This window comes from Eschrichtius robustus, chromosome 13 (assembly GCF_028021215.1).
Source record: "Eschrichtius robustus isolate mEscRob2 chromosome 13, mEscRob2.pri, whole genome shotgun sequence".
In the NCBI taxonomy this organism is placed as follows: Eukaryota; Metazoa; Chordata; class Mammalia; order Artiodactyla; family Eschrichtiidae; genus Eschrichtius; species Eschrichtius robustus.
The window spans coordinates 45,207,606-45,219,919 of record NC_090836.1 but is presented as its reverse complement, the minus strand read 5'-3'; the positions used below and the strand labels follow the sequence as shown (position 1 = coordinate 45,219,919).

At 46.1% G+C, this 12,314-nt stretch overlaps 1 protein-coding gene and 1 long non-coding RNA gene across 4 annotated transcripts in view; one reads left to right on the top strand and one right to left on the bottom strand.

Moving 5' to 3' along the window:
* Positions 1 to 5,359, bottom strand: part of LOC137775645 (uncharacterized) — a 169,904-nt gene extending 164,545 nt beyond the window's left edge. Inside the window, exons 1-2 of the long non-coding RNA XR_011076051.1 lie at positions 5,282 to 5,359; positions 4,792 to 4,929 (exon numbers count right to left, since the gene is read on the bottom strand). This is a non-coding gene — a long non-coding RNA (uncharacterized lncRNA). The remainder of the gene's footprint in view (positions 1 to 4,791; positions 4,930 to 5,281) is intronic.
* A 147-nt stretch (positions 5,360 to 5,506) lies between these two features.
* ATP5MC2 (ATP synthase membrane subunit c locus 2) lies at positions 5,507 to 11,827 on the top strand. 3 transcript variants are annotated; one of them, XM_068561706.1, is made up of 6 exons: positions 5,695 to 5,800; positions 7,728 to 7,901; positions 8,014 to 8,083; positions 9,338 to 9,415; positions 9,900 to 10,096; positions 11,555 to 11,827. In XM_068561706.1, exons 3-6 carry the CDS (start codon positions 8,045 to 8,047, stop codon positions 11,667 to 11,669), a joined length of 429 nt encoding a protein of 142 aa, XP_068417807.1. In that variant the 5' UTR covers positions 5,695 to 5,800; positions 7,728 to 7,901; positions 8,014 to 8,044; the 3' UTR covers positions 11,670 to 11,827. The 3 variants fall into 3 exon arrangements, with proteins under 3 accessions (XP_068417804.1, XP_068417806.1, XP_068417807.1); XM_068561703.1 differs by lacking the exons at positions 5,695 to 5,800; positions 7,728 to 7,901 and adding an exon at positions 5,507 to 5,540; XM_068561705.1 differs by lacking the exon at positions 7,728 to 7,901 and having other exon boundaries at positions 5,599 to 5,800.
* Positions 11,828 to 12,314: the final 487 nt, after the last annotated feature.

Here is a 12,314-nt window from a genome sequence, read left to right as displayed (position 1 = left end):
TACATCAATGAAAATGAATAAACTATAGCTACCTACATAAGCTTGAATGAATCTTAGAAACATAATGTTGAGTGAAATGAGAAAGTAAAGAAGTATACAAACAACATTATATCACTTTTAGAATGGTAGAAAAAAAAAAGACCAAAATAAGCAATATGGTAAAAATTTGAGGAAAAATCTTGAAATGATAAACATAAAATTAAAGGATTACTATATGAGAGATGCATGCGGGGCCCCTCGGTGGTTTTTTTTTTTTTTTTTTTTTTTGGCTACGTCGGGTCTTAGTTGCCGCACGCAGGTTCGACGCTGTGGCTCGCAGGCTTCTCTCTAGTTGTGGCCTGCGCTCCTGAGTGCGCAGGCTTAGTTGCCCTGCGTCATGTGGGATCTTAGTTCCCCGACCAGGGGTTGAACCCTCATCCCCTGCATTGGAAGGCGGATTATTAACCACTGGACAACCAGGGAAGTCCTCCCTCAGTGGTATTAGTAATTTTTTTCTTTTCTTAAACTGGGTGTTGTTTAATGGATGTCCATTTTATTATTATGCTTCATACTTTATATAAAATGTCAGCTCTGAGGAGGCAAGGATTTTTGTCATATTTTATTCACTTCTGTGTTTCCAGCACCCAGAACAGCGCCTGGCACGTAGTAGGATCTCCAAAAATATCTGTTGAATAAATGATATGCATTAATTGCATTCCTTTATGTGATTCATAAAAGAATGCAATTTTTTTAACAGAAGAATAAAACCTACTTTTTAATCATGGTGCCCCCTGGATCATTCTAGCTGGAAGTCATACTGCTTCCTCAACTCCTATAACCCATATAACCTATTAAATCTTGCTGCATATTATAGTTATATATGTATATGTCTTTCCTACTGATTATAAATTTATAAAGACAAGGGATTGTCCTTTCTCCTTTTTTATTCCCTTTCACAATATGTAGTACAATAACTCACACATAGTACAGTAGATGCTCAGTTAATATTGGTTGATTACTTGAAGTCACAGGAGACAAGGGCAAACCAGGAAGAATAGATCTATGTCATTTATATTTAAAGCTGAAAGAGAATTCAGTAATCATCTAGTGTTTTCCTACAAGTTGCAGTTGAGAAAACTGAAGTCCGGAGAGGTGAAGTGATTTTCTCAGTCACATAATTAATTAAGAATAATCCCAAAAAAAAAAAAAAAAAAAAGAATAATCCCAAATCTAGGGACTTCCCTGGTGGCGCAATGGTCAAGAATCCGCCTGCCAATGTAGGGGACACGGGTTCGAGCCCTGATCCGGGAAGATCCCACATGCCGTGCAGCAACTAAGCCCGCGCACCACAACTACTGAGCCTGCGCTCTAGAGCCGGCGAGCCACAACTGCTGAGTCGCGAGCCACAACTACTGAAGCCCGTGCGCCTACAGCCCATGCCCCACAACAAGAGAAGCCACCGCAATGAGAAGCCCGCCCACCACAACGAAGAGTAGCCCCTGCTCACCGCAACTAGAGAAAGCACGCGTGCAGCAACAGTGACCCAACACAGCCAAAAATAATAAATAAATAAATAAATAAATAAATAAAGAAATAAAGAATAGTCCCAAATCTAGATTCAGATCTCTAACTTACTGGCCTTAGCTCTTCACAACATATCACAATGACTTTTATTTTCTGTTTTGTCTAGGTTCTTCCCAGCAAAAACTTGTTTGGCCATCCTTCTGTCACCAACCCTCCCACTGATCCCTCTCTTGCAATCCTGGATACTAATGACCCTTTTTCTTCCTCCATCTACTGTTTTCTTTCTCCAGGAGTAGGGAGGCTTACTGATGGCTCACTGTCATGCTGTCCTGGGGAACTGATTTAGCAAGAGAAAGTAGAAAAATCCATCAGTCAGTGCTCACCAGCCCCAGAAGCTTATAATTAACAAGTACAAATAAAAAGAGGAGCACAGGACCCAAGAATAGTCCTTATTGGCAGTGCAAAGTTACCGCTTCAACTTGTACAAAACTGACTGTTTGTCAGAAAGAGAATGCTAGAAAGTTAATATTGGATGGAACCTTAGGGATCACCTACTTCTCCCCCTCATTTTTCCAAATGAGGACACTGAAACTTTGAGAGATGAAGTAACTTGCATAGTTACTCAGCTAGTTAGTAGCAGGGCTGGGATCAGATTCCTAGTCTCCTGCCTCCAAGACAGCTGTTCTTTCCGTGCATCTGGCAACATGTGCATCTAGCAAAATGTGTCACAAAGTAGCCTCTTCTTGAACCATCAGGAATGAAAAACAAATTATTCAAATCCTTCCTCTTTTCTCTGGCGATTTTTTTCTTTTGTTTCTCTGTGTCCTAGTCTCCCTCTTTTTATCACTCTTCTGTTTCTCTATGAATCCCTCTCTCTGTTTGGGTTTCAAACTGAACTGTAGCATGCCTGCATGATTCTTCCTGATTTTTCTTCTCTAAGCTATTGTGTTTCCAGTCCAAAGACAAACATGCATAAGCCAATCAAGACTCTTTCTTGGTGACCTTTGTGGAAAAGAACTCTCAGAATTTCTACACAAGAGGTGCTGGACCTCCCTCCTAGCCTATCCAGTCAATTAAAATGAGTCTCTGGCCCCCCCTGAGGGTTGTTAACCAATCCTAAGAAAGAAAATATCAATCTCATTTCTTCATCACCGTGCAGGGAGGCTGCTACCCAGTCAGAATCTGCCACTAACAGTTATTAGAAAAACTGGCCAATCAGGCCAACCTTGTTACATGGTCTGGTAGGAAAAGAAAGGGATTGATTGGAAAGGATAGTTCTGGCTCCACACCCTTTCCTTCCGGGACCCCAGTTATCCCTCAGTGAAGTGAAGGAAGGACCCTTTCCCACACCCTTAGTTAAGAAGATCCCTAGACCCTTAGCTAATGCTCTCTTGGATCATATTTTGTTGTCTTCAAATTCACCCCTCCGCACATACCTCCAACCACTTTTTGTAGTCTCATGCCTACCGATTTAATTTCTATTTTCGAACCTGGTAGCAATAGCCCCCAGGATCCTCAGCCCTCCCCACAGATCTCCACCCACTAACCTGTCAAATAACTTCTTTTGTGTGATTTACGTAGGTAAAAAAGTTCAGTAAGTGATAGTTGAGTCTCTTTCAGGAGCTATCATTGCAAGAAGCTTGCAATAAAGTCTCTAGGGAGCAGAGCAGAATTGAGCTGCAATGCTCCCAACTATAACACTACTACTACTACCAACCAAAAAACTATTATTATTATTACTATTACTAGCATTTATTGAACTCTTACTGAGTTCCAAGCCCCTTGCTAAAAGCTTCGCGTATTATCCCAATATTTGCTGCAGAGTAGGCACTATTATTATTCCCAACTTACATTAAAAAAGATCGATATAGAGGGATTAAACAGCTTGCCCAAGGTCACACAGCGATTTGGGAAACCAGGTATGTGAATCCAGAACCCACCACTGCAGGGAGGTAAGGGAGAAATAAACATTGCCGACTGTGCCACGGGCCCCTTCTCCAATTCTCCTTTGGATTGTTAGCGATATCTGAGCGTGGTCTAAATTGTCGCAATAAACAGCTGCAACAACCAGTTGGTGGTGGTGCCTCTTAAGAACTGTGGACTTTTTGCCTCGGAGGATATGAAGCCGAGAGCTAAAAGGCATTCAGTGTGGGCGGGGTGGGGGTGTCTGGGGACTTGAGGAGATATTCTTGCTAGCGTCTTCCCTTTCTCCTCTGAGCATCTTACCCTGTGCCTGGCACCGCTTGGTACTTGGTAAATACCTGTTGATTGATTCCCAAGGATACCAGCTCCGTTCCTCACCTACCCCCAACCCCACCCCAAGTCAACAACTGGAACTGGAGGGAGATCTGGGCATTTCAGGGGAACCAGTGAGAATCCTCATCGGCCTGGGATCATGGATTTAGGAAAGGCGGGAAGTCTCTCACCCGTCTCTCCTCGCCTGCTTCTACGATTTCTCCCCACTCCTTCCCCTCCCTTTCAGGAGTTCAGGGCCATAAAAATGCAGATGGGGGATCGGTGTGAAATAACAGGCCCATATAAATCCCTCTGCCGCCCGCCTGCAAGATGGATTGGCCGCATTGAAATTCCTCCGCGAGGATAATTAAACTCGGGGCCTCATCCGGGCAAAATTACATTCCTGTAATGGCGTCGCTCGGGGTCCCGGGAAATTGCTCCGTGGGCTTTCAGCGGCGGTTTTTATCGCCGGCCGGGGTGTGCCTGGCTGCGGCTCGCCTCTCCTCCGGGACCGTAAAGCTGCTGCCGTGATTTATCCTCCCCTTCTCCCAAATCCGATTAAATGGAGGAGCTCGGGGCCGGGGCGCCGCGGGGCCCGGGAGCCGGGAGGGGGCGGCGGGAAGGACGGGGCCAAGGAGGGGAGGACAAACGGCCCCTCAGAGGGTGGCGGATTTGGCTTTATTTACAGCCACGGCCTTCTTTTTATTTTTTATTTTTTATGGGGGTTTGGTGAGCTTTCCCCGTCTTTCTTGTGCTGCGTTCAAACACGACGCCTGGACGGCCGAGGTTTGGACATGAGGGGACGTGGGTACCGACCTCTCTCCAAAGGGGCCGGTCAGACCCTATGTGGGAGATAAAGCGGCCAAGAATAAGAGGTGAGGGCCAGGAAGCCCCCTACTTCCTCCCATTGGGGAAAGGACGAGCAAAAGGACACGAGGGAGAAGCCGAGGGGTCTCCATAAGAGCACCTCCTCGGGGGGCTGCTTATCTCAACTCGTGTAAATAAAACCTGGGCGGAGGCACAGGCATGCCTGGCGTGATCTCGCAACCTCACCTCAGGTCACTGATGCCCATTATTCCTTGACTGTCTCGTGACTCAGGAAAGAAGGCTTAGGGTCAGGGCACTTGAGTCCTCATCATCTTTAGCCCGTGTCTTCTGGTTCGCTGATGCTGGTTTTCTCCTAGCTGATCACTAGAATAAGAAAGGAGAGGGAAATAAAGGCGAAGCCACTAGAGGCAGCTGGGGCATTTTGCTGACTATTCGCCCGTTGAACGGGTTTCCCATCCATAAAGCCAGGGTCCGCGGCAACAGAAGGCAGGAGTCCCGTGACTTCATTTTCCTCCTGATATAGTTTGGACACTGAACCCCAATCTTGATTGCATGCTATTTAACACTGAAATTCTGGGTAGTTTTGTTTATTTGTTTGTGTTTTGCTTTGGTTTTTTCTTTCAATGTGACTGCGCATGCTTGAAAAAGGGAAGCAAATCCAAGATCCCAAATACCGTGCAGAGCAAACCGCAGGCCACGTTACGGATCGACTTACACTGCGGAGTGCCCTCATTTCTGCACACGGTCGGCTCCGCCTGGAGTTTCTTCTCTCAAACGCCAGGTGGAATGACTGGCCGGATGTCGCCACAGAGCTGGCAGGCGGCGCTGTGGCGCCCGGACCGACCCTCAACTTTGCAATCACTCTATCCTTGGCAGAGCGACTCGTTGGTCCGGGCCGCGCATGAGCAGAGCCTTCCTTTCGCTATTCCCGCCCTCTCCCCGCCTCTCTCTTGTCTTCTCTGCCCTGGGAGCAGGTAAGGCCTTGGGCCCTCGCTCCCGCCTTGCGCCGCGCACGCGCGCGGGGCGACCACCTCGCGCCAATGCGCTGAGATCCTTACCTTGCATGCTCCCACCTGGGTCCTCACGCCCTCCCTTAACCCCGTATCCCCGTGCCTTAGGGCTGCCCCTTCCGCGTGCCGGTGACCTCCAACCGCGCGGGCCTGGCGCCATCTTGGATGTCTCGTGGGTTGGGGGAGCAAGCGTGCCTTGGAGCTGGCGAAAGTCAAATCCCAGGGTACTCATTTCACCTGTCCCGACTCATCCTTTGCAAACGCTCTTTTCTCATTCTCTTGCCCTTTCAGAGCTGTCCCAACCCCCAAACTCTCCTATCTCTGTTTTCTCTTCTCATCCTGACTCGTGCCTTTCTTATTCTGAAACCTCCAGACTTTTGGCCCCAGGACCTCAGGTGCCGAACAATGGAGATTGTGGATCGTCTCAAGACACCACCCCCTCTAGTCAGCACCTCTCGATTTAAAAAGCAAACCTTGAAAGTGGTAGAAATGAACAGAACAGCCAAAACACCCCTCCATTCAGACTGTGGCCTGGGAGAGCTATAGCAGAAAAGAGGCCGGTTTCTTTGGAACCACTGATTGTCTCTCAGCGCCGTTCTTTTCCTTCCACTGCGGTGAAGTTGGGAAAAGCACAAGTCGTGGGCTGACAGTGAGGTTTTCCGTTAGAGGCAGGAGGCCTAAAAAGGGGTGGGACCAGCATGGGGTAGTGCCAACCGGCCAGCTTTCCTGTCAAGGGTTTACCGAGAGTCCCCGGACTCTGCCCTCGAGAGGAAAAGAAGGTTAAGAAAGGGAACGGTTAAGTAGCAGCCCTGTAACTCCTTGGCCCATCTACACTGAGGAAGAAACCCATGAATCTGGGTAGTGCTGTTGCCCAAGGTGATATTGATTAACAAGTGCAGACTTGGCCAAGGTTAGGTGGCCAGCGGAGGGGTCGCCACTTCATGCAGGCTCCCTTCAAGTGCCACATCAGGCACTTTCCATATGTTATTTCATTTAATCCGCCTAAGAACTACATTTTACAAATGATGATATTGAGGTTTTGTTGCCTTGGGAAAAAAACAGTCCTCCCTTTTTTAAAGCTTTAAAGAAATTTTGGATTTTTGACCCAAGAAAACCTGAATAGCTTGGCAGCACAGTTAGGTTAGAGTTAGGGTATGGGCAGAAATCAGAGTTCTAGACAGGACAAGAGTTGAAGACATCCATTAATCTAAAAGTAACTAAGATTCTGCATTCAGAAATGTACTCTGGGCAAGTATTAGTCCAGCTTATTCAAGGAAGTGTCATTTAACAGGCCTAAGTAATCACTGAGTGTTTCAACCTGTAGCATATTAGAAAGCATTAAGAGTGAGAAGGGTTCAAGTCCTGGCTGTACCACTACCATAGTTTCAAGACTGGTTTTAAGAACATGCTATGTACCTAAGAATCATTTGAGAAGCTTCATTGAAATAGAGGGTACTTGGGCCTTATTCCCAGAGATCTTGACCTGGAAAGTCTAAGGTGGGACCCAAGAGTATGCATTTTTTAATTTTTTTTTTTTTTTTTTTTTTTTTTGGCCACAACTCATGGCATGCGGGATCTTAGTTCCCTGACCAGCAATTGAACCCGTGCCCCCCTGCGGTGGAAGCTCAGAGTCCTGACTACTGGACCGCCAGGGAATTCCCCCAAGAGTCTTTAAAGGGCAACATTTTTAGGCCCAAGCAATGAAGCCTTGAGAAGAGTTTCTTTTGAGTAAGAGACTGAGGGAAACTTAGGCAAAAGATGCTGGGGAAATTCATCTGACAACCCCAGCATGAGGCTATGGAAAGGGATAACAGGTCTTTTTTTTTTCTCTCTCTCTCTCTTAATTACTTAATTTATTTTTGGCTGCATTGGGTCCTCGCGGGGCGTGCAGGCTTTGTCTAGTTGTGGCAAGCGGGTGCTACTCTTTGTTGCGCACGGGCTTCTCATTGCAGTGGCTTCTCTGTTGCGGTGCACAGGCTCTAGGTGCGCGGGCTTCAGTAGTTGTGGCACACGGGCTCAGTAGTTGTGGCTCGCGGGCTCTAGAGCACAGGCTCAGTAGGGCTTAGTTGCTTAGCGCACGGGCTTAGTTGCTCTTCGGCATGTGGGATCTTCCTGGACCAGGGCTTGAACCCGTGTCCCCTGCATTGGCAGGAGAATTCTTAACCACTGTGCCACGGGAAGTCTGGGATAACAGGTCTTAAAGCTGGGACCAAGGAGCTTCTTGTTCAGACCAGGAGAAGTCACTTGATTATAAGGAAATCTTAGAAGCTGTGTGGAGGAAATCCTGACTTCAGGGTTCTAATTCCATCTCTGCTGAGACTTGAGGTCAGTCACTGCTCTCTGGGCCATTTAAATTTTCCAGAGCACCTTTTCTGCTAATAAGGATGTCCTTTGGTAAGCAAGGACAATATTGACAATGCTGCTTCTGTAATTACAGCTCTCCTGCCACAGCCCTTCAGCCCCTGAAAATGTACGCTCGCACCAAGTTCATCTCCACCTCCTCCTTGGTGAGTACCTGCCTTTTCCAGGAAAGTTTTTAAGGAGAGGCATCTTGTCTTTTCCTTCTCAGACCTTGTTCTTCACAGCTGGGCCCTTTGCTGTGCTAGCCTGACAGGAGAGAATGAATGCTTCCCAGGCATTCCCCGCTTCGTGTCCCATGAAGGCTAGTTAATTCTTCTCATCCAACTATATTAGAAGAAGAGTATAAATGAGAACCTAGGCTAAGATCAGGTTATTCCTATCCTGAAACTCTGTGTTCTTGTAAACTGGAACCCCACCAGAAATGGTAAACATGAGTTAAATTGCCTAAGTTGGACTGAGTATGCACTGTGTACAGGATCTTGTCCTGAGTGTCAGAGAGCCATAGCTAGGAGTTCCTTCTGGAAGCTTAAATTTGGGTGGGAAGCTAAAATACACATTGGGAAAATATTTGACTCAGAAGCAACAGCATGGAAGAAATTAAAATTATTAGATAGTGGAGGCAATTGGTTCATTCACTCGTAAGTGAAAAGGAGTGATGCTGTTAGTAGGTATTATTTATTGAGCACTTACTGTGCCTGGCACTGAGTTTGCCAGTTTGTATACATAATCTTATTTACTCCTCAAATCAAGCCTGAGATATGTTATTCCCATTTGAGAGATGAGAAAACAGACTTAGAAAGATTTAAGTGACTTGTCCTAAGATGACACAGCTGATATAGAGCTAAGATTTGAATCTAGTTATATTTGACTAAAGCCCTGGCTGTTAACCACCATGTTGTCTGCTTTGGAGACACTGGCTTGGAGTTAGTCAGAAAAGGCTACCAGGATGGGGTAAATTTTCAGCATGGATTTTTGTGCCTATTTTCCGGAAGGGTGTGTTCAGGGAAAGATGTTCCAGTCATTGGCTTCCTTCTAATGGGCTGGCCATTACCAGTGTATGTATAGATTTCTTGCTGAGCGAAGTAAATGCTTCTGAGGCTTAAATTTCTTCCCGTTCTCAAGGCCTGTAAAAGGGTATAGCAAGGGTAGGTAATTCCTTCCAAAAGGAAGTAGACTTTCTTCCCTTAAATCAGTGGAGAAGCCTAGGAGGCAAGAGAAATGGTGCTGTTCTTGAATCTAGAATTTGCTTAAAAGTAAAAGAATAATTCCAGATTCTCTTTTGAGATTCTGAGTTAAGTTCTAGCGAATGAATGGGGCATCTGAGTAACAATTTGGGGTGGTTCTACAACTCCTCTCCACAGCCTTCCTTGACTTTCTTGGCCTTGTGTTATTCCCACTAGGTCAGGAGAACCTCTCCACTATTGAACCGATCACTGGCTGCAGTGGTGCTGAAACAACCAGAGACACTGACAGATGAGGTTCGTTGTAAGTGGAATTGGGCCTGTGGGGGAGGGGTGGGGGTTGGGTGGGGAGGGTTACCTGACAGAACCAGTAGGGGGAGTGCTGAGGACTCCATATATGGTACCCTAATGTTCCAGCTTCTGCGACTGGCAGCGCATGTCCATGTGTGCTGCTGATAACTGCCATTACTTGACTTAGTGTACTGACTTGAGTTGGGAGCATTTAGTCCCAGGAAGATGATCTCCTCAAGGCATCAAGAACAGGCTAGGGCTTCAGTCTTACATTTCTAGACCGTACCTGAATCTTGAAGGTATTTGACGTCCACCTCTTGCATTTAAAAGTTCTGCTTGGCAACATTTTAGGGAGTTTTCCAGGGAGTTAAAAGATTTTCTGTATGGGGGAGAAGCAGTGGGATTTGATAGCATAAAGGGCTTAAATGGTTCAAAAGTTTCCAAAGCGAAAAAAGGGTTTCCTAAAAACTTTCTACCTACTTCTTCACAGAGCCACAGCAGCTTGGCAGCCCCACGTCCCCTGACCACCTCACTTATTCCTAGCCGCAGTTTCCAAACCAGTGCCATTTCAAGGGACATTGACACAGCCGCCAAGTTCATTGGAGCTGGGGCTGCCACAGTAGGTGTGGCTGGCTCTGGGGCTGGAATTGGGACTGTGTTTGGGAGCCTCATCATTGGTTATGCCAGGTAAGATGGGCCCACCATTGGCTCTCTGATATGTTTCCAAAGGTCTGGGCAGAGACTGGGGTTCTAGAGCTTCACTATCCTATACAGTAGCCACTAGCCACCTGTTGCTATTTGAATGTATATTTTAATTAACTAAAAGTACACAAACTTAAATTTTGTAACTTTTAATGTAGCTCAGTAGTCACATGTGACTAGTGGCTACCATTTTGGAAAGTTCTGTTGGACAGCTTTGGTTTAGAGTAGGAGTCATCAAACTAAGGCAGGATGTCCATATCTGGGCCACAGCCCGGTTTTGTATAGCTGAGCTAAGAAGGGTTTTACATTTTTAAAGGGTCATGAAAATAAAAAAGGTAACAGAGACCATATGTGACCCACAAAGCCTAAAATATTTGCTCTCTGGCCCTTTACAGAAAAAGTATCGCCCCCATCCCGTTCCCCCACCCTCCCCCGAGTCTAGAGCTTCAGTCAGCATAGTGGCTTCACTGCCGTTGTCCCCATCCCTGGGAATTCCCCCGTCACTCCTGGGAAAACTGCCTCTGCATCCAGCCCCGTGGCTCCTTGACACTTGGGACTATTTGGTCCCCACCAACTCTGGGCAACTCACTGTTAGAACTAAATTAATCCTTTAGAGACCTGCAAGTTCTCTTAATGTCCTTGGGGAAAGAGGTTATTTTTTAGGATTTGTATGAAATAAGAAACTTCTATGTCCACAATTCTGTTAAAAGCTGGTGTTGCTTTAGCTTATCCATCAAGGCTTCCAGAGGTGACAGAGTAAGGGAAATAGAAATTATATACTGACTTTCAAAGTTGGGAGGCCTTTATGCCATTTTTTAATCATATCATCTAAACCTCACAGACCATTTGTAGCCCAAAATCTTTTGACTATTTTGAAATGAGAGAAGTTATTTGTCTCTCTGGCTCCCTTGTCCACAAGAACAGTGTTTTTCTAATTGTGTTACATAAAGCCCTAGGGTTCTGAGGGTATACCCCGGAGACTGTCTTAGAGAATGAAGGGGAAACCAATCAAGACTTTCAAATCCCCCACTTTCTTTACAATTACACTTTAGATTTATACATTTCGTATTTTGGGGTTCTGCTTGCAGTTTGGAAACACTGGTCTGATAGGCCCTGCCACTCCAGATACCTCTTCCATTCTGGTTGAGCCCTGGATAATTGTGTCCAGACCCAGGAGTCTTAAGTTATGAGGAAGATGTGGGTGATCCTGTAGAGGCAGTAATGTTTGTACCTGGGCTATGTTATAGAATTTTGGATTGTCCACTCCCCTTATTCATCTCTGTAGAGCCCTTGATGTATCAGAGCAAGAATTGGGGCATGATGTTGTCATCTCATTACATAAGATGTTAGCTTGAGATAGATTCTCCCTGAGTCTACCTTTAATGTTTGTCCTTTTCTTTGTGCAGACTAGAGATTCAGTCTTTTCTCCTCCCCTTCCCCCAGGAACCCTTCTCTGAAGCAACAGCTATTCTCCTACGCGATTCTGGGCTTTGCCCTCTCGGAAGCCATGGGACTCTTTTGCCTGATGGTGGCCTTTCTCATCCTCTTCGCCATGTGAAGGAGCCGTTTCCACCTCCCATAGTTCTTTCTCCCGTGTCTTGTCTGCCCTGTATGTTCCTTTTCCTGTACCTCCCCAGGCAGCCTGGGGAAAGGGGTTGGCTCAGGGTTTGACAGAAGGAAGACAAATAGATACTGTATTAAAAAGATGTTTCTTGAGTCTCCTGTGTATATTTCTTTTCCACAGTTGGCTGAATGCCTTGGTGAAAGTATAAGGCCTGGAGGTTGGTGATGGTTCTAAGCTCAGCATGGGTCTGGGCTCACTTATTCTTCATTCTCTATTTTGGGAAAGCTTTATTCAAATTAGTGCTCCTTTTTAATAATCTTCACCTGGGATGGCATGTTACCTTGGAGAAGTGGGTCAGTAGCAACTTACAGTGCTGGTTTAAAATTTTGACTAATTGGCTCTCTGTTTCCACTGCCACTTTCCTGGCTGAGGTCCTCATTGCCACCCACCTGGTCTATTGCAATAACCTCTTAATTGGCCTTCTGCCTCCCATCTCTACCCTCTAGCATTTACTTCTGCCAACCACTGTCAGGTTAATCCTCCTTAAGCATAGGACTGGTTTTGCCATTTACCAATTTGAAAACAGTCTGACTCAACTTCCTCAGCTTTATTTTTTATTATTCCCAAACACTCTACCCA

What these genes read in the sequence shown, in the direction of transcription:
- ATP5MC2 (XM_068561705.1), top strand. Translation starts at nt 5,742, where the DNA reads ATGTCTCGTGGGTTGGGGGAGCAAGCGTGCCTTGGAGCTGGCGAAAGT. An exon ending in GGCGAAAGTCAAATCCCAGG is followed by an intron (nt 5,801 to 8,013) that starts GTACTCATTTCA and finishes CTGTAATTACAG; the next exon opens with CTCTCCTGCCACAGCCCTTC. An exon ending in TCATCTCCACCTCCTCCTTG is followed by an intron (nt 8,084 to 9,337) that starts GTGAGTACCTGC and finishes TATTCCCACTAG; the next exon opens with GTCAGGAGAACCTCTCCACT.